The sequence below is a fragment of the Pristiophorus japonicus genome, chromosome 7, assembly GCF_044704955.1.
Source record: "Pristiophorus japonicus isolate sPriJap1 chromosome 7, sPriJap1.hap1, whole genome shotgun sequence".
Classification (NCBI taxonomy): domain Eukaryota; kingdom Metazoa; phylum Chordata; class Chondrichthyes; family Pristiophoridae; genus Pristiophorus; species Pristiophorus japonicus.
Genome location: NC_091983.1, coordinates 247,019,226 through 247,040,703, shown reverse-complemented (window position 1 = coordinate 247,040,703; position 21,478 = coordinate 247,019,226). Strand labels below are relative to the sequence as shown.

General features: G+C 46.4%; 1 protein-coding gene across 12 annotated transcripts in view; it reads left to right on the top strand.

Moving 5' to 3' along the window:
• Nucleotides 1-21,478, top strand: part of tjap1 (tight junction associated protein 1 (peripheral)) — a 258,207-nt gene that overhangs the window by 158,803 nt on the left and 77,926 nt on the right. For 11 of the 12 annotated variants that reach the window (XR_011593916.1, XR_011593915.1, XR_011593914.1 and 8 more), the window contains one exon: nt 4,803-4,910. Coding sequence is in view for 7 of the 12 variants with exons in the window: in XM_070885872.1 (XP_070741973.1) it covers nt 4,803-4,910 (108 nt within the window). In the remaining 5 variants the exon portion in view is untranslated. Of the gene's footprint in view, nt 1-4,802; nt 4,911-21,478 lie in introns of those variants that run through there. The other variant, XM_070885874.1, reaches the window with a different exon arrangement.

The window sequence follows — 21,478 nt, the reverse complement described above, 5'->3', positions numbered from 1 at the left end:
CGCTCTCCGCCTCCCCCTCCCCCCCTCGCTCTCCGCCTCCCCCCTCCCCCCCTCGCTCTCCGCCTCCCCCTCCCCCCCTCGCTCTCCGCCTCCCCCTCCCCCCCTCGCTCTCCGCCTCCCCCTCCCCCCCTCGCTCTCCGCCTCCCCCTCCCCCCCTCGCTCTCCGCCTCCCCCTCCCCCCCTCGCTCTCCGCCACCCCCCTTACCCCCCCCTCGCTCTCCGCCTCCCCCCTCCCCCCCCCCTCGCTCTCCGCCTCCCCCCTCCCCGCCCCCCTCGCTCTCCCCCTCCCCCCCTCGCTCTCCGCCTCTTCCCCCTTACCCCCCCCCTCGCTCTCCGCCACCCCCCTTACCCCCCCCCTCGCTCTCCGCCTCCCCCCTCCCCCCCCTCGCTCTCCGCCTCCCCCCTCCCCGCCCCCCTCGCTCTCCCCCTCCCCCCCTCGCTCTCCGCCTCTTCCCCCTTCCCCCCCCTCGCTCTCCGCCTCCCCCCTCCCCCCCCCTCGCTCTCCGCCTCTTCCCCCTTCCCCCCCCCTCGCTCTCCGCCTCCCCCTTCCCCCCCTCGCTCTCCGCCTCTTCCCCCTTTCCCCCCCTCGCTCTCCGCCTCCCCCTCCCCCCCTCGCTCTCCGCCTCCCCCTCCCCCCCCTCGCTCTCCGCCTCCCCCTCCCCCCCTCGCTCTCCGCCTCCCCCTTCCCCCCCTCGCTCTCCGCCTCTTCCCCCCCTCGCTCTCCGCCTCTTCCCCCTTTCCCCCCTCGCTCTCCGCCTCTTCCCCCTTTCCCCCCTCGCTCTCCGCCTCCCCCCTCCCCCCTCGCTCTCCGCCTCTTCCCCCTCCCCCCCCCTCGCTCTCCGCCTCCCCCTCCCCCCCCCTCGCTCTCCGCCTCACCCTCCCCCCCTCGCTCTCCGCCTCCCCCTCGCTCTCCGCCTCCCCCTCCCCCCCTCGCTCTCCGCCTCCCCCTCCCCCCCTCGCTCTCCGCCTCCCCCTCCCCCCCTCGCTCTCCGCCTCTTCCCCCTTTCCCCCCTCGCTCTCCGCCTCCCCCTCCCCCCCCCCTCGCTCTCCGCCTCACCCTCCCCCCCTCGCTCTCCGCCTCACCCTCCCCCCCCCCCTCGCTCTCCGCCTCACCCTCCCCCCCCCCCCCTCGCTCTCCGCTATTACGTCTGCCAGTTATGTTTTGTATATTTTTAGATCAAAAAGCAACACTATTTGACCTATTTTGTATCCAACACCTTTTGGGAACTCCATGGGAGTAGAAAGCTCACTATCTTGGCTAGATTTGATGATTCGTCCCAAGAAACAGGATCTGTTTTTTCCACAATGTCGGGCCTAATGTATCAAGAGAACACCAGCCCAAGTAACAAGTGACATGTCAAAGCAGCTATGTACTGGGCCACTTTATTCTTTTTGACTTAGCTGTATGTATGGGGTAAGCTAAGAGCTAATTCATTAATCTTGAATGAGTTCTTTGTCTCAGGAGCCCAGCATTTTGTATTCACATGGTAAGGAGACAAAGATGTTGCCGCCTTTGGTAAATTTATGTTTTAGAAGCCTTGTCATTTATCTGAATGTTTTAGAATCTCGAATTACAGCATAAAATGAGACCTGTGTGTGCCAGCTTCACATCAGTTATCTACGCAAAGCCTATTTACTGGCCCTTTGCTTAATATTTTTCTTCAAGTATCCAATTCCCTTTTAAATGCCATGATTTTCTCGGCTTTAATAGACACTTATGGTAAAATATACATATCCTAATAATCTTGTTGGAGCTGATCAGTCCACCATGGTGCCTCTTCCAATGAGAGTGCCATTATTTTTGTTTCCCCTCTCGAGGAATGGGTTTATAGATAGCATCCCTTCAATCCCTCACTCGGTGTCCAGTTCTGCTATATGAGTCTTCACTAGTCTCAACAACCTATTTGACCATGGGGGAAATTGTTCAGAAGCCTGATCCTGTCCTCACCCGATATCCACACGTGCGATTTCCAGCAGGAGCCAAGGAATGGTGTTGAGCAGCAGGAATCCTACCCAGTATCTCTCTCCTTTCCCCTGCCTCTTCCCCCAAACCAATCTCAAGGCCAGCTCAAGAATAGCTATTCCTATTCTTTACAGCTTAGTACCATATCGGCCTGTGCAATCAATGCTATGTCTTAAAAGAGGGGAAGGCAGGGTGTCTGGAGCTAGGATTGAACGATTCATTATTGGAATTGTGGGTGTCCGGTGAATTAATTTAGTCCCACTATATTTAATGTAAATAGTTCTCCGGTATACCTCTGCCAATCACCATTTTACATGACTGTTCCCTGAAAAGTGGAGGATTGGTACAGTCGCAAAGGTCTTGCTCACACTGTTCACATATTGGACTAAGTCCCAGCTTGATACACACATGGTTTGATTTTGCTTGGAGACAACTGTCGGTGCTTGCTTATTTTCATTCAAGTTTCCTGTCTTTGCTCTTTCTTTCTCCCTGTATCATCCCCCAAAGCTTCTCTGTCTCCTGTCTCACCATCTTCTTTTAATTAAATCCAATCACTGACTCTAGATACTCAATGTAGTTTTAGGTTTACCATCTTGAGAACATGATCTGAAATATCAAATTGCACAAGGCACAATATCATGAGATATTTTAGAATAGGAGTGCGGAATGAATAGGATTAAATATTGAGGTCTGTCTACTTTGTTCTTACAAAATTCTGTCCATTGAACATTGTACAAATATCGAGCAGCTAGTTTCCTGTTGAAATGAATCACTCACCTCCTATTCTATCCTCATGTTCCTGCATTTATCTAATTTGGCGAAACCCCTTTTTCTTTTAAACGAAGTACATTTTTTACTGGCAAAAAGCAGAAAATTCAAACATTTTTGCATCTGAAGGGTAATATCCCAGGAATATCTATTTTAGAATTTTAAAAGCTGTTGACCTGAGAGTAAATCCAAGAAATGATTCAGCAAGTCCAGTCTCTAGGACTGCATTTAATAAATGCACAAAATTTGAGGGTGATCAAGTAGTAATTCTGGTGATGCTAAACCCCAGGCTGCAGTGCATTGTATGGAATTTGATATTTCAGATCATGTTCTCAAGTTGGAAAACCTAAAACTACATTGAGTATTTAGTTAGTGATTCGATTTAATTAAAAGATGGTGAGATAGGAGACACAGAAGCTTTGGGGGAGAACACGCATGCCCTGCCCATGCACATGCCCTCAACCGCGTGCTGGTCGTGCCCACACGCATGCCCCGGGTACACGCCTGCCCCACCCACCCATGTCCCACCCGCACAGATGCTCCGCCCATGCGCTGATTCCACCCAAACACGTTCTCTTTCCCGCCCTCCCCCCTCTCTCACAGTTTGGCTCCATCTCCGTTCATTTCGGTTGTTGGTATAAAAAGCTCCCTCCTCCTTTACTCTTGCTCTTCCATTTTGCCCTTTCTCTTCTCACACACACACATTGCTCTCACTTCTGGTTGTCCGCCTTTGATTCTGGCTCTCTCTGTGCTCCACGTTTGTGTCCCATCTCCCACATTTCCACCTCTCTCCTCCTTGCTTTAGTCACGCTCCTCCTGCCAGCTGCAATCAGTGAGCAAAATTGAGAGGTAATCGTATCGAAACGTATAAGATTGAGGGGGCTTGACAAGGTGGATGCAGAGAGGATGTTTCCACTGATGGGGGAGACTAGAACTAGGGGGCATGATCTTAGAATAAGGGGCCGTCCATTTAAAACGGAGATGAGGAGAAATTTCTTCTGAGAGTTGTAAATCTGTGGAATTCACTGCCTCAGAGCTGTGGAAGCTGGGACATTGAATAAATTTAAGACAGAAATAGACAGTTTCTTAAACGATAGGGGAATAAGGGGTTATGGGGAGCGGGTAGGGAAGTGGACCTGAGTCCATGATCAGATCAGCCATGATCGTATTAAATGGCGGAGCAGGCTCGAGGGGCCGTATGGCCTACTGCTCCTATTTCTTATGTTCACACACTGCCCAGGGGTATATACAGTTACAGCACAACTGGTCTGATGGAAGGGCAGAATCTCACTATTGCCCACTGTTAGGAAACTGTTTTGCCCTCTGATAGGATAAAGTGTACACAAACAATTGAGACGTCCCTCGGTGCAGCTTGTTGTATTAGGAAGGCCCAATGGCATATCCGTGTCTTTGCTTCAGTTGTCTGGTAAATAATGGTGGGGGTGTGACAGGGACATAGCACTACATGTGGTAGAAACTAATGGGGTGTGCTGTTCACTTGGTTTCAGTTTAATAACTCAAAGCTTGGCTACAAAGCATTATTTCAAAGTGTGGCATGAAAACATCACATCTACTTACAACTAAAAACAACACCGCAGTTAAATGTAGTGTTATTGCATGCATCAATCCAATGCTGAAACCTGCATTCACCTCCCGCCCCAGAGTTTCTGCTGCGAGAACTCTTTCAGTTCCAGTTCTCCACTGCTGTCCTGCATCATTCCTGACTCAGCAGTTATTGTTGGCTTTCATGCTTTTGTTATGGAATCTAGCTGCTGAAGTTTCCATTGTAATCATTGTACTGACTTCGCTACGGATGAATCATTTTTTAATCTCCACACCAATTAGCCTCAGAAATGTCCCGTAGTGGGTTTGATGCAGCACAGAACTCCCTCTATGTTGTCCTGCACCATCCAGCCTCTAAAGAATACCTCATCTACACTAGAGTTACATGAGCATTTCCCCACATTTGCAACCTTGTGCCTTGTCTGAACAAACGTGCCGTACGTGTCTTTTCTCTTTTACTCACTTCGTTTGGTCCAAGTGTTCAACGTATCTGTTCCCATTCCTCCAGATTAAAAAAGCTGAGCTGGATAAGAAGACCCTTGACTGGGAGATTGTGGAGCTAACAAACAAATTGCTGGATTCAAAAACCGCTATCGACAAGATGGAGGAGTTAAACGTAAGTCTAGCAGTTTCTGTTGGGGGGAGGATTTAATTTCCAGAAACGGGCACGTTTGCAATGATTGTATTTTAGCTGGTTTTTCCAGACAGAGTTATTCATAAAGCTTCTGGCTCAACACAATACACGATGATTTCATCCCAGTGTTGCTCACTTTTTTTGCCTCTTCCATCCGGGTGCTGGGTCATGCGAGTGCGGACACTTGTACCTCACCACAGGAGCCATTTTATGCAAATCTTGATAGTGAGTATTGGCAGTCTCCAAGACTGTAGAGGGCACTGCAGCCAACCTGATACTGTCGCCATTCAGTGTCCATGACTGCATTGTACAGCAGTGGTCACGGATAGTAATCGGGAGCAGCAACACTTGCTGATTTGTTCGTTTTTCCTTCCTTCGCCCAGAGCTACCGAGGTCAACTGCAGTGCCCCAGCTGCTGCCTTGACTGAGATCAGGCAATAACAAATTGCATTACTGTACTGTTCACATTCTAACCTATCCCGGTGCACTTTACTGGGTTTACCAAAATTCTCTGGACTCTGGGGAGGTACCAGCAGATTGGAAAGCAGCTAATGTAACGCCTCTGTTTAAAAAAGGGGGCAGACAAAAGGCAGATAACTATAGGCCGGTTAGTTTAACATCTGTAGTGGGGAAAATGCTTGAAGCTATCATTAAGGAAGAAATAGCGGGACATCTAGATAGGAATAGTGCAATCAAGCAGATGCAGCATGGATTCATGAAGGGGAAATCATGTTTAACTAATTTACTGGAATTCTTTGAGGATATAACGAGCATGGTGGATAGAGGTGTACCGATGGATGTGGTGTATTTAGATTTCCAAAAGGCATTCGATAAGGTGCCACACAAAAGGTTACTGCAGAAGATAAAGGTACGTGGAGTCAGAGGAAATGTATTAGCATGGATCGAGAATTGGCTGGCAAACAGAAAGCAGAGAGTCGGGAGAAATGGTTCCTTTTCGGGTTGGAAATCGGTTGTTAGTGGTGTGCCACAGGGATCAGTGCTGGGACCACAACTGTTTACAATATACATAGATGACCTGGAAGAGGGGACAGAGTGTAGTGTAACAAAATTTGCAGATGACACAAAGATTAGTGGGAAAATGGGTTGTGTAGAGGACACAGAGAGGCTGCAAAGAGATTTAGATAGGTTAAGCGAATGGGCTAAGGTTTGGCAGATGGAATACAATGTCAGAAAGTGTGAGGTCATCCACCTTGGGGGGGAAAAAAAAACAGTAAAAGGGAGAATATTATTTGAATGGGGAGAAATTACAACATGCTGCGGTGCAGAGGGACCTGGGGGTCCTTGTGCATGAAACTCTTTTGGAGTTCTTGTGCATGAATCCCAAAAAGTTAGTTTGCAGGTGCAGCAGGTAATCAGGAAGGCGAATGGAATGTTGGCCTTCATTGCGAGAGGGATGGAGTACAAAAGCAGGGTGGTCCTTCTGCAACTGTATAGGGTATTGGTGAGGCCGCACCTGGAGTACTGCGTGCAGTTTTGGTCACCTTATTTAAGGAAGGATATACTAGCTTTGGAGGGGGTACAGAGACGATTCACTCGGCTGATTCCGGAGATGAGGGGGTTACCTTATGATGATAGATTGAGTAGACTGGGTCTTTACTCGTTGGAGTTCAGAAGGATGAGGGGTGATCTTATAGAAACATTTAAAATAATGAAAGGAATAGACACGATAGAGGCGGAGAGGTTGTTTCCACTGGTCGGGGAGACTAGAACTAGGGGGCACAGCCTCAAAATACGGGAGAGCCAATTTAAAACCGAGTTGAGAAGGAATTTCTTCTCCCAGAGGGTTGTGAATCTGTGGAATTCTCTGCCCAAGGAAGCAGTTGAGGCTAGCTCATTGAATGTATTCAAGTCACAGATAGATAGATTTTTAACCAATAAGGGAATTAAGGGTTATGGGGAGCGGACGGGTCAGTGGAGCTGTGTCCACAGCCAGATCAGCCATGATCTTGTTGAATGGCGGAGCAGGCTCAAGGGGCTTGTATGTGGCTATCTAGCAGGAGACAGGAAAGGTGGAGGCAAAAAGCATCCTTTTTTTTTTAAAAGAGAAGAGAGTCCTTGGTAGGCTTTTGATGGAGAGAGGTGTGACACGGCAGAGATGCCAAGGGAAGGTATTCCAGCAGTGGCATCGTGGCTGAAGGAGCCCCCCCCCCACCCTGCCATGGCGGAGGAGTGAAAAGCAAGACGTAAGTTTGTATGGCCGGAATGGAGCGTGCATAACGGATATCGAGCTGGTGGAGATTGCAGAGATTGGAAGAAGCAAGCTGATAAAGAACTAAGTCAATTCTTGGACAAGGGTACCTAATGGAGCTTGACAACACAGCAGTGATGGGGGGTACTGGGTAAGTTGTAGGTTATGAGGGGTGAAATAGGAAGGCTCGAGAAATGAAACCACGCGATGATACAGCTGTGGGCTGTAGTAGTGGAGTGAATGCAATTTTGAGGTGAAATAAATCGCATTAATAACTAGTTGGATGTGAGGTGGAAGCTGAGCTCAGGGTGAAACAAAGAATTGAACCTGGGATCTTCCTGATATTTGTGACTCAATACGACACCATGCTGTGTCTACCCACTGAGCCATCCAGGGGGATGAAATCGTATGTTCCAGGGTGCAAAGGGCAAGCATGTGTATGTGCCACTTGGAAGATGAAACAAAATGTTCACCGTTATTTTTGCAGTGATCGGATGTTGTGATATCATTTGGTCATTCATTTAAAAGCCTAAATATTTCACTGGTCTAAACTCATCCATATTAGGTTTCACACTCTCTCTCTCATACAATGAGGGCATTTTATTTATGGCTGCTTGAAAATGTAACGCACAGTATGGTAACATTATACTCGTATGTCACCTCATTGTTGCATGGTATATTCTAGGGTGTTGCGTTCACGTGCAGTGAACTTCCAGAAAACACCACTGTTATAACAAGAAGCAAAACCAGAAAATACGCCAAACACTACACGACTGTAACCAGTCCTGTGCTCGAGTGCCAAAGGTTGTAGCTAACTGGAGATATCAGTGTTTACGTTGTCTGAACAGCCTGATTGAGTTGTGGCATGCACTGGCGGTGTACCAATATTATTTGGTACACTAATATCCTTTAGGGTGGGAAATCTGCCGCGCTTACCCGGTCTGGCTCCAGACCCACAGCGAAGTGGTTGACTGTTAATTGCCCTCTAAAATGGCCCAGCAAGCCACTTGGTTGTAAAAAAAAAACGCTATAAGAAAGAATAACAAGAATAAAACCAGACGGACCACTGGCATCGACCTCAGCACCGGCTACGGACACAACAACAGCACACACAATCTAGGCGACCCTGCAAAGTCCTCCTCACCAAATTGGGAGAGCTGTCCCACAGACGAATCAAGCAATAGCCTGACCTAGTCATACACTCAGAATCGTACCTTTCAGCCAGTGTCCCAAACTCTTCCATCACCATCCCTAGGTATGTCCTGTCTCACCGGCAGCATAGACCCACCAGGGGTGGGGGCACAGTGGTATACAGAGGGAGTGGCCCTGGAAGTCCTCAACATTGACTGCAGACCCCATGAAGTCTCATGGCTTCAGATCAAGCATGGGCAAGGAAACCTCCTGCTGATTACCATCTACTGCCATCCCTCAGCTAATGCCTCCATGTTGAACACCACTTGGAGGAAGCACTAAGAGTAGCAAGGGCACAGAATGTACTCTGGGTGGGGGACTTCAATCTCCATCACCAAGAGTGGCTCGGGTGCATCACTACTGACCGAGCTGGCTGAATCCTGATGGGCACAGCTGCCAGACTGTGCCTGCAGCAGGTGGTGAGAGAACCAACATGAGGGAAAAACCTACTTGACCTTGTCCTCACCAATCTACCTTCGCAGATGCATCTGTCCATGACAACATAGGTAGCAGTGACTACTGCACAGTCATTGTGGAGATGAAGTCCTGTTTTCACACTGAAGACCCCCTCCACTTGGTTGTGACCCTACCACCATGCTAAATGGGATAGCTTGGAACTAATCTAGCAGCTCAAAACTGGGCATCCATGAGGCTCTGAGTCATCAGCAGCAGAATTGTATTCCACCACAATCTATAACCTCATGGCCCGGCATATCCCTCACTACCATTACCATCAAGCCAGGGGACCAACCCTGGTTCAACGAAGAGTGTAGAAGAGCATGTCAGGAGCAGCACTAGGAGTACCTTTTTAAAAAAAAAAAATGAAGTCCCAACCTGGAGAAGCTGCAACACAAGTCTACATGCACGCTAAACAGTGCTAAGTGATCCCACGATCAACGGATCAGATCAAAGCTCTACAGTCCTGCCACATCCAGTAGTGAATGGTGGTGGACCATTAAACAACCAACTGGGTGAGGAGGCTCCATGAACATACCCATCCTCAATGATGGCGGAGTCCAGAATGTGCGTGCAAAAGACAAGGCTGAAGTGTTTGCAGCAACCATCTGGATGATCCACATCAGCCTCCTGAGGTCCCCACCATCACAGAAGCCAGTCTTCAACCAAGTCGATTGACGTGATATCAGGAAATGGCTGAGCGCACTGGATACAGCAAAAGCTATGGGCCCCGACAACATCCCAGCTGTCATGCTGAACACGTGTGCTCCAGAATTAGCTGCGGCTCTAGTCAAGCTGTTCGAGTACAGCTACAACACTGGCATCGATCTGACAATGGGGAAACTGCCCAGGTATGAGCTGTTCACAAAAAGCAAGATAAATCCAATCCGGCCAATTACCGCCCCACAGTCTATTCTCAATCATTAGTAAAGTGATGGAAGGTGTCGTTGACAGTGCTATCAAGCGGCACCTGCTCACCAATAACCTGCTCACCGATGCCCAGTTTGGGTTACGCCAGGACCATTCAGCTCCAGACCACATTACAGCCGTAGTCCAAACATGGATAAAAGATCTGAGTTCCAGAGGTGAGGTGAGAGTGACTGCCCGTGACATCAATGCAGCATTTGACGGAGTGTGGCATCAAGGAGCCCTAGTAAAACTAAAGTCAATGAGAATCGGGGGGGGAAAACTCTCCACTGGGTGGAGCTGCGGAATACCAAAGGGCAGAAAACGCTAGTGGGAGTTGTGTACAGACTACCAAACAGTAGTAGTGAGGCTGTGGACAGCATCAAACAAGAAATTAGGGATGCGTGCAATAAAGGTACAGCAGTTATCATGAGCATATCTATAGATAGATTGGGATAACCAAACTGGTAGCCATATGGTGGAGGAGGATTTCTTGGAATGTATTAGGGATGGTTTTCTAGACCAAATATGTCGAGGAACCAACTAGAGGGCTGGCCATCCGAGACTGGATGATGTGTAATGAGAAAGGACTAATTAGCAATATTGTGCGAGGCCCCTTAGGGAAGAGTGACCATAATATGGTAGGATTCTTTATTAAGATGGAGAGTGACACAGTTAATTCAGAGACTAGGGTCCTGAAATTAAGGAAAGGTAACTTCGATGGTATGAGATGTGAATCGGCTAGAATAGACTGGCAAATGATACTTAAAGGGTTGATGGTGGATAGGCAATGGCAAACATTTAAAGATCACATGGATGAACTTCAAGAATTGTACATCCCTGTCTGGAGTAAAAATAAAATGGGGAAGGTGGCTCAACTGTGGCTAACAAGGGAAATTAAGGATAGTGTTAAATCTAAGGAAGAGGCATATGAATTGGCCAGAAAAAGTAGCAAACCTGAGGACTGGGAGAAATTTAGAATTCAGCAGAAGAGGACAAAGGGTTTAATTAGGAGGGGGAAAATAGAGTATGCGAGGAAGCTTGCTGGGAACATAAAAACTGACTGCAAAAGTTTCTATAGATATGTGAAGAGAAAAAGCTTAATGAAAACAAACGTAGGTCCCATGCAGTCATATTCAGGTGAATTTATAATGGGGAACAAAGAAATGGCAGATCAGTTGAACAAATACTTCGGTTTTGTCTTCACGAAAGAAGTACTAGGGGACCGAGGGTCTAGTGAAAAGGAGGAACTGAAGGATATCCTTATTAGACGGGAAACTGTGATAGGGAAATTGATGGGATTGAAGGCCGCTAAATCCCTGGGGCCTGATAGTCTGCATCCCAGAGTACTTCAGGAAGTGGCCATAGAAATAGTGAATGCATTGGTGATCATTTTCCAACAGTCTATCGACTCTGGATCAGTTCCCATGGACTGGAGGGTAGCTAATGGAACACCCCTTTTTAAAAAAGGAGAGAAAGAAAATGGATAATTATAGACCGGTTAGCCTGACATCAGTAGTGGGAAAAATGTTGGAATCAATTATTAAAGATGAAATAGCAGCGCATTTGGAAAGCAGTGACACGATAGGTCCAAGTCAGCATGGATTTATGAAAGGGAAATCATGCTCGACAAATCTGCTGGAATTTTTTGAGGATGTAACTAGTAGAGTGGAGAAGGGAGAACCAGTGGATGTGGTGTATTTGGACTTTCAAAAGGCTTTTGACAAGGTCCCACACAAGAGATTGGTGTGCAAAATTAAAGCACATGGTATTGGGGGTAATGTACTGACGTGGATAGAGAACTGGTTGGCGGACAGGAAGCAGAGAGTCAGGATAAACGGGTCCTTTTCAGAATGGCAGGCAGTGACTAGTGGAGTGCCGCAGGGCTCAGTGCTGGGACCCCAGCTGTTTACAATATATATTAATGATTTAGATGAAGGAATTGAGTTTAATATCTCCAAGTTTGCAGATGACACTAAACTGGATGGCGGTGTGAGCTGTGAGGAGGACGCTAAGAGGCTGTAGGGTGACTTGGACAGGTTAGGTGATTGGGCAGATGCAGTATAATGTGGATAAATGTGAGGTTATCCACTTTGGTGGCAAAAACAGGAAGGCAGAATATTATCTGAATAGTGACAGATTAGGAAAAGGGGAGGTACAACGAGACCTGGGTGTCATGGTACATCAGCCATTGAAAGTTGGCAGCAGGCAGTGAAGAAGGCAAATGGCATGTTGGCCTTCATAGTGAGAGGATTTGAGTATAGGAGCAGGGAGGTCTTACTGCAGTTGTACAGGGCCTTGGTGAGGCCACACCTGGAATTATTGTGTTCAGTTTTGGTCTCCTAATCTGAGGAAGGACATTCTTGCTATTGAGGGAGTGCAGCGAAGGTTCACCAGACTGATTCCCAGGATGGCAGGACTGAGATATGAGGAGAGACTGGATCGACTGGGCTTATATTCACTGGAGTTTAGAAGAATGAGAGGGGATCTCATAGAAACATATAAAATTCTGACGGGATTGGACAGCTTAGAGGCAGGAAGAATGTTTCCAATGTTGGGGTAGTCTAGAACCAGGAGACATAGTCTAAGGATAAGGGGTAAGCCATTTAGGACCGAGATAAGGAGAAGCTTCTTCACTCAAAGTTGTTAACCTGTGGAATTCTCTGCCGCAGAAAGTTGTTGAGGCCAGTTCATTAGATATATCCAAAAGGGAGTTGGATATAGCCCTTACGGCTAAAGGAATCAAGGGGTATGGAGAGAAAGCAGGAAAGGTGTACTGAGGTTGAATAATCAGCCATGATCTTATTGAATGGTGGTGCAGGCTTGAAGGGCTGAATGGCCTACTCCTGCACCTATTTTCTATGTTTCTAACTCCCTCCCTAACACCTCTGTGGTGTTTTAAAAAGATGGCTCACCAAGATCTAAAGAGCAATTAGGGATTTGCAGTAAATGCTGGCCTTGCCAGTGACGTCTACATCCCATGAATGAATTAAAAAATTAAAAAAATTACCCACTTGCCCTTTCAGTAGTTTAACTTGTTAAAAATTCAGTTATCCACCACAGTTGTAGTTCTGGTCAACTCTTCAGATGCTTTTTACACTCATATTAGTTGTTAACTGAATGTCGGTATTGAAAAAGCTCATTGATTTGAAAATCAATCAACTGTAAAGATAATTTGGGTTGTGTAATTCCATTTTACTGATGGGATGTATTCAGACAGCTCAACTTACTCTGTTTATGACTGGCGATCCCTGTCGAGTGTTTATATTATTTCTGAGTGATTAATTCTCTTCAGCTTGTACACTTGAATTTTGCGACGTTTGCGAACCTGAACTGTATACTTCTGAGCATTGCCGAGCAGAGTGTGAAATGTGGAGGATAAGAGATCTATTTGTACCACTCTATGATTTAATTGGTACTGAAATGTTATTGTAGGCCTCAGCGTGTCTATTCTAGGATGGGAAAAATCAATCCAGACTTCCCTCCTGATCACTGTCTCGATCGCTGTCTAATGACTTGCTGAGAGGGTGCACACATGGATGTTGAGTGAGGACATGATTAAGTTAGCCCCTCATGGTTGAACAATCTAACACTCATTTGAGGTAATTCATGCACCAGTTATAAGCCCAAGTTGTTTTGTGAGGTCCATTAATTGATTTGGCTATTCCATTGGATCAAAGCTGTGAGGTAGTCTGACTACAAATGAGTTCTGATGAAATAAATGAGCACTGATGATGTATGTCACATGTACTGAGACACATTCCTGCTCAAAGGGCATCTGTTTGATCATTTTATCAGCCTTCTATTTCTGGTAATTTGGGAATGATCACAAAAGAACAGTAGGAGCAGGTGTAGGCCATTTGGTCCCTCAAGCCTACTCCACCATTTAATAAGATCATGGCTGATCTGATCATGGACTCGGCTCTACTTCCCTGCCTGCTCCCCATAACCCTTTACTCCATTATCGCTCAAAAATCTGTCAATCTCCGCCTTAAATATATTCAATGACTCAGCCTCCACAGCTCTCTGGGGCAGAGAATTTACAATCCTCAGAGAAGAAATGTCTCCTCATCTCAGTTTTAAATGGCTGGCCTCTTATTTTAAGACTATGTCCCTTAGTTTTAGTTTCCCCTATGAGTGGAAATATCATCTCTGCATCCATCTTGTTGAGCCCCCTCATTATCTAATGTTTCACTAAGATCACCTCTCATTCTTAACTCCAATGTGTATAGGCCCAACCTCCTCAACCTATCTTCATAAGTCAACCCTCTCATCTCTGGAATCAACCTAATAGAAAACATAGAAAATAGGTGCAGGAGTAGGCCATTCGGCCCTTCGAGCCTGCACCGCCATTCAATGAGTTTATGGCTGAACATGCAACTTCAGTACCCCATTTCTGCTTTCTCGCCATACCGCTTGATCCTCCTAGTAGTAAGGACTACATCTAACTCCTTGTGAACCTTCTCTGAACAGCCTCCAATGCAAGTATATCCTTCCTTAAATACGGAAACCAAAACTGTAAGCAGTACTCCAAGTGTGGCCTCACCAATACCCTGTACAGTTGTAGCAGGACTTCTCTGCTTTTATACTCTATCCCCCTTGCAATAAAGGCCAACATTCCATTTGCCTTCCTGATCACTTGCTGTACCAGCATACTAACTTTTTGTGTTTCATGCACAAGGACACCCAGGTCTCTCTCTACTGCAGCACTTGGCTAATTTTTCTCCATTTAAATTATAAATTGCTTTCTATTATTTCTGCCAAAGTGGATAACCTCACATTTTGCCACATTATACTCCATCTGCCAAATATTTGCCCACTCACTTAACCTGTCTATAACCCTTCGTAGATTTTTTTTGTGTCCGCCTCACAATTTGCTTTCCCACCCATCTTTGCATCATCAGCAAACTTGGCTACATTACACTCGGTCCCTTCATCCAAGTCATTAATATAGATTGTAAATAGTTGAGGACCCAGCACCGATCCCTGCGGTACCCCATTAGTCACTCTTTGCCAACTGGAAAATGACCCATTTTTCCCGACACTCTGTTTTCTGTTAGTTAGCCAATCCTCTATCCATGCTAATATATTACCCCTGACCCCGTGAACTTTTATCTTGTGCAGTAACTTTTATGTGGCACCTTATCGAATGCCTTCTGGAAATCCAAATACACCACATCCACTGGTTCCCTCTTATCCATCCTGAAAAATCTCCAGCAAATTTGTCAAACATAATTTCCCTTTCATAAAACCATGCTGACTCTGCTTGATTGAACCATGCTTTCCAAATGTCCCATTACTGCTTCCTTAATAATGGACTCCAGCATTTTCCCAACGATAGACGTTATGCTAACTGGTCTATGGTCACTTGCGGCTGATTATAGGGCAGGGGCTGAGATGACCTGATAAATGGTGACAGCTGAGATCAGAGCCTTGAATTGCTCAGGTACTGATTTTTAATATGTACCGTGAACTTGTGGTTTTATTTAGTTATTTTTCTGACAATTGCCATTGGTGCAAGTGCTTATACCCAGTGCGCTCCATTGTTTATTTTGTCAGTTTTTTCATGTCTGATCCTGGCTAGTTAGTATTCACTTTCCAGCAGATATCTGGATAGTATTCAGGGGCAAGAACCCTGGCCGATTTACATAAGAACATAAGAAATAAGGGCAGGTTTAGGCTATTTGGCCCCTCGAGCCTGCTCCGCCATCCAATAAGATCATATCTGATCTTGGCCTCAACTCCACTTTCCTGCCCGCTCCCCATAACGCTTGACTCCCCTATTGATCAAAAATCTGTTTATTCTCTACCTTAAAATATATTCAATGACTCAGCCTCCACAGCTCTGTGGGGGGGGGGGGGGGGGGGGGGGAACATCCTCTCTGCATCTACCCTGTCAAGCCCCCTCAGAATCTTACACATTTCAATGATCACCTCTCATTCTTCTTGAGGAAGAGTTCATGGAATGTATCCAGGATAGTTTCCTTGAACAGTACATTGCAGAACAAACCAGGGAGCAGGCTATCTTAGATCTAGTGTAATGAGATAGGATTAACGAATTATCTCGTAGTAAAAGATCCTCCAAGGAATGAGTTATCATAATATGGTTGAATTTCAAATTCAGTTGTAGGGAGAGAAAGTTGGTTCGCAAACCAGTGTCCTGAGCTTAAATAAAGGAAACTACAAAGGTATGAGGGCAGAGTTGGCTAAAGTGAACTGGGAAAATAAATGGGACGGTTGATGAGCAGTGGCAGACATTTAAGGAGATATTTCATAACTCGCAACAAAAATATATCCCAATGAGAAGGAAAGACTAAGAGAAGGGATAACCATCCATGGCTATCTAAGGAAATAAGGGAGGGTATCAAATTAAAAACAAATGCATACAATGTGACCAAGACTACTGGGAGGCCAGAGTATTGGGAAATTTTTAAAAGCCAGCGGACAACGACTAAAAATATTATCAAAAAAGGGGAAGAGAGATTATGAATGTAAACGAGCACAAAATATAATAACAGATGGTAAGAGTTTCTACAGGAACATAAAAAGGAAAAGAGTGGTTAAAGTAAATGTTGGTCCTCGTGATGATGAGACTGGGGAATTACTAATGTAGATCAGGGAAATGGCAGAGACGTTGAACAAATATTTTGTATCGGTCTTCACAGTAGAAGACCCTAAAAACATCTCGATAGTGAATCATCAAGGGGGTATAGGGAGGGAGGAACTTAATACAATCACTATCACTAATGAAGTAGTACTAGGTAAAATAATGGGACTAAAGGCGGAAAAGTCCCCTGGACCTCATGGTTTACATCCTAGGGCCTTAAGAGAAGTGGCAGCAGATAGTGGATGCATTGGTTGCAATCTACCAAAGTTCCCTGGATTCTGGGGCGGTCCCATCGGATTGGAAAACCGCAAATGTAATGTCCCTATTTAAAAAAGGAGGCAGACAAAAAGCTGGAAATTATAGACCAATAAGCCTAACATCTGTCATTGGGAAAATGCTAGAATCCATTATTAAGGAAGCAGTAGCGGGACATTGAATCATGCTTTTCCAAATCAAGCAGAGTCAGCATGGTTTTATGAAAGGGAAATCAAGTTTGACAAATTTGCTGGAGTTCTTTGAGGATGTGACGAGCAGGGTGGATAAGTGGGAACCAGTGTATGTGGTATATTTGCATTTCCAGAAGGCATTCGATAAGGTGCCACATAAAAGGTTACCGCACAAGATAAAAGCTTACGGGGTTGGGAGTGTCATGTCTTCAACTGTCATTGTAATCCATATATCCATGACTATGTGTGCAGGAAGTGTATCCACCTCCAGCTCCTGACGGTCCGCGTTGCGGAGTTGGAGCTGAGGGTGGATTCACACTGGAGCATCCACGATGCTGAGAATGACGTGAGTATCACGTGTAGCGAGTTGGTCGTACCGCAGGGAAAGGGTCCACAGCCAGATAGGGAATGGAAGACCAACAGGAAGAGCAGTGCAAGGAAGGTAGTGCAGGAGTCCCCTGTGGTCATCCCCCTGCAAAACAGATACACTGCTTTGGGTACTGTTGAGGGGGATGACTCATCAGGGGAGGGCAGCAGCAGCCAAGTTCATGGCACCGTGGCTGGCTCTGCTGCGCAGGAGGGCAGGAAAAAGAGTGGGAGAGCAATAGTGATTGGGGATTCAATGGTGAGGGGAATAGATAGGCGTTTCTGCGGCCGCAACCGAGACTCCAGGATGGTATGTTGCCTTCCTGGTGCAAGGGTCAAGGATGTCTCGGAGCGGGTGCAGGACATTCTAAAAAGGGAGGGAGATCAGCCAGTTGTCGTGGTGCACATTGGTACCAACGACATAGGTAAAAAAGGGATGAGGTCCTACGAAACGAATTTAAGGAGCTAGGAGCTAAATTTAAAAAGTAGGACCTCAAAAGTAGTAATCTCGGGATTGCTACCAGTGCCACATGATAGTCAGAGTAGGAATCGCAGGATAGCGCAGATGAATACGTGGCTTGAGCAGTGGTGCAGCAGGGAGGGATTCAAATTTCTGGGGCATTGGAACCGGTTCTGGGGGAGGTGGGACCAGTACAAACCGGACGGTCTGCACCTGGGCAGGACCGGAACCAATGTCCTAGGGGGAGTGTTTGCTAGTGTTGTTGGGGAGGATTTAAACTAATATGGCAGGGGGATGGGAACCAATGCAGGGAGACAGAGGGAAACAAAAAGGAGGCAAAAGCAAAAGACAAAGGAGATGAGGAAAAGTGGAGTGCAGAGAAACCCAAGGCAAAGAACAAAAAGGGCCACTGTACAGCAAAATTCTGAAAGGACAAAGGGTGTTAAAAAAAAAAACAAGCCTGAAGGCTTTGTGTCTTAATGCAAGGAGTATCCGCAATAAGGTGGATGAATTAACTGCAAATAGATGTTAACAAATATGATGTGATTGGGATTACGGAGACGTGGCTCCAGGATGATCAGGGCTGGGAACTCAACATCCAGGGGTATTCAACATTCAGGAAAGATAGAATAAAAGGAAAAGGAGGTGGGGTAGCATTGCTGGTTAAGGAGCAAATTAAGGCAATAGTTCGGAAGGACATTAGCTTGGATGATGTGGAATCTATATGGGTAGAGCTGCAGAATACCAAAGGGCAAAAAATGTTAGTCGGAGTTGTGTACAGACCTCCAAACAGTAGTAGTGATGTTGGGGAGGGCATCAAACATGAAATTAGGGGTGCATGCAATAAAGGTGCAGCAGTTATAATGGGTGACTTTAATATGCACATAGATTGGGTTAACCAAACTGGAAGCAATACGATGGAGGAGGATTTCCTGGAGTGCATAAGGGATGGTTTTTTTAGACCAATATGTCGAGGAACCAACTAGGGGGGAGGCCATCTTAGACTGGGTGTTGTGTAATGAGAGAGGATTAATTAGTAATCTCGTTGTGCGAGGCCCCTTGGGGAAGAGTGACCATAATATGGTAGAATTCTGCATTAGGATGGAGAATGAAACAGTAAATTCAGAGACCATGGTCCAGAACTTAAAAAAGGGTAACTTTGAAGGTATGAGGCGTGAATTGGCTAGGATAAATTGGCGAATGATACTGAAGGGGTTGACTGTGGATGGGCAATGGCAGACATTTAGAGACCGCATGGATGAACTACAACAATTGTACATTCCTGTCTGGCATAAAAATAAAAAAGGGAAGGTGGCTCAACCGTGGCGATCAAGGGAAATCAGGGATAGTATTAAAGCCAAGGAAGTGGCATACAAATTGGCCAGAAATAGCAGCGAACCCGGGGACTGGGAGAAATTTAGAACTCAGCAGAGGAGGACAAAGGGTTTGATTAGGGCAGGGAAAATGGAGTACGAGAAGAAGCTTGCAGGGAACATTAAGACGGATTGCAAAAGTTTCTATAGATATGTAAAGAGAAAAAGGTTAGTAAAGACAAACGTAGGTCCCCTGCAGTCAGAATCAGGGGAAGTCATAACGGGGAACAAAGAAATGGCGGACCAATTGAACAAGTACTTTGGTTCGGTATTCACTGAGGAGGACACAAACAACCTTCCGGATATAAAAGGGGTCGGAGGGTCTAGTAAGGAGGAGGAACTGAGGGAAATCCTTATTAGTCGGGAAATTGAGTTGGGGAAATTGATGAGATTGAAGGCTGATAAATCCCCAGGGCCTGATGGACTGCATCCCAGAGTACTTAAGGAGGTGGCCTTGGAAATAGTGGATGCATTGACAGTCATTTTCCAACATTCCATTGACTCTGGATCAGTTCCTATGGAGTGGAGGGTAGCCAATGTAACCCCACTTTTTAAAAAAGTAGGGAGAGAGAAAACAGGGAATTATAGACCGGTCAGCCTGACATCGGTAGTGGGTAAAATGATGGAATCAATTATTAAGGATGTCATAGCAGTGCATTTGGAAAGAGGTGATATGATAGGTCCAAGTCAGCATGGATTTGTGAAAGGGAAATCATGCTTGACAAATCTTCTGGAATTTTTTGAGGAGGTTTCCAGTAGAGTGGACAAGGGAGAACCAGTTGATGTGGTATATTTGGACTTTCAGAAGGCTTTCGACAAGGTCCCACACAAGAGATTAATGTGCAAAGTTAAAGCATATGGGATTGGGGGTAGTGTGCTGACATGGATTGAGAACTGGTTGTCAGACAGGAAGCAAAGAGTAGGAGTAAATGGGGACTTTTCAGAATGGCAGGCAGTGACTAGTGGGGTACCGCAAGGTTCTGTGCTGCGGCCCCAGCTGTTTACACTGTACATTAATGATTTAGACGAGGGGATTAAATGTAGTATCTCCAAATTTGCAGATGACACTAAGTTGGGTGGCAGTGTGAGCTGCGAGGAGGGATGCTGTGAGGCTGCAGAGCGACTTGAATAGGTTAGGTGAGTGGGCAAATGCATGGCAGATGAAGTATAATGTGGATAAATGTGAGGTTATCCACTTTGGTGGTAAAAACAGAGAGACAGACTATTATCTGAATGGTGACAGATTAGGAAAAGGGGAGGTGCAAAGAGACCTGGGTGTCATGGTACATCAGTCATTGAAGGTTGGCATGCAGGTACAGCAGGCGGTTAAGAAAGCAAATGGCATGTTGGCCTTCATAGCGAGGGGATTTGAGTACAGGGGCAGGGAGGTGTTGCTACAGTTGTGCAGGGCCTTGGTGAGGCCACCTGGAGTATTGTGTACAGTTTTGGTCTCCTAACCTGAGGAAGCACATTCTTGCTATTGAGGGAGTGCAGCGAAGGTTCACCAGACTGATTCCCGGGATGGCGGGACTGACCTATCAAGAAAGACTGGATCAACTGGGCTTGTATTCACTGGAGTTCAGAAGAATGAGAGGGGACCTCATAGAAACGTTTAAAATTCTGACGGGGTTAGACAGGTTAGATGCAGGAAGAATGTTCCCAATGTTGGGGAAGTCCAGAACCAGGGGACACAGTCTAAGGATAAGGGGGAAGCCATTTAGGACTGAGATGAGGAGGAATTTCTTCACCCAGAGAGTGGTGAACCTGTGGAATTCTCTGCCACAGAAAGTTGTTGAGGCCAATTCACTAAATATATTCAAGAGGGAGTTAGATGAAGTCCTTACTACTAGGGGGATCAAGGGGTATGATGAGAAAGCAGGAATGGGGTACTGAAGTTGCATGTTCAGCCATGAACTCATTGAATGGCGGTGCAGGCTAGAAGGGCCGAATGGCCTACTCCTGCACCTATTTTCTATGTTTCTATAAACGGACCTAAGTTGTACATTGTGAGAACACTGACCACTAGGTGGTGAACTTGTGGGAGACACTCCTAACCTGGACTTTCAGGTATAAGAGGGGAAGCTCCATCCCATCATCTCCACTTCAGTGCTGGCAAATAAAGATTACTGGTCACAGAGTGACCACCTCTCTAGCATGGGCCTCGTGTTCATTTCTACTGTATAGTAAGGACATATTATTGGCGACGAGAAACTGGGATTTAAACCACACGAGCATGGCCACTAGCAGCACAGACGAGAGGTATTGTGTTGGTGATGATTGGGATGATTTTATTGAGAGACTACAGCAAAGTTTCGTCACTCAGGAATGGCTGGGACAGGATTCGGCCGACAAACGCAGGGCTCATCTCCTGTCGGTTTATGGATCCAGGACGTACTCCCTGATGAAGGACCTTCTAGTGCCAGAGAAGCCGGCGGACAAGACTTTTGAAGAGCTCAGTAAGTTGATCGGGGAACACTTTATACCAGCGAGCAGCATGCACATGGCAAGACACGCACGGGCGGCGAGAAGGGCAAAG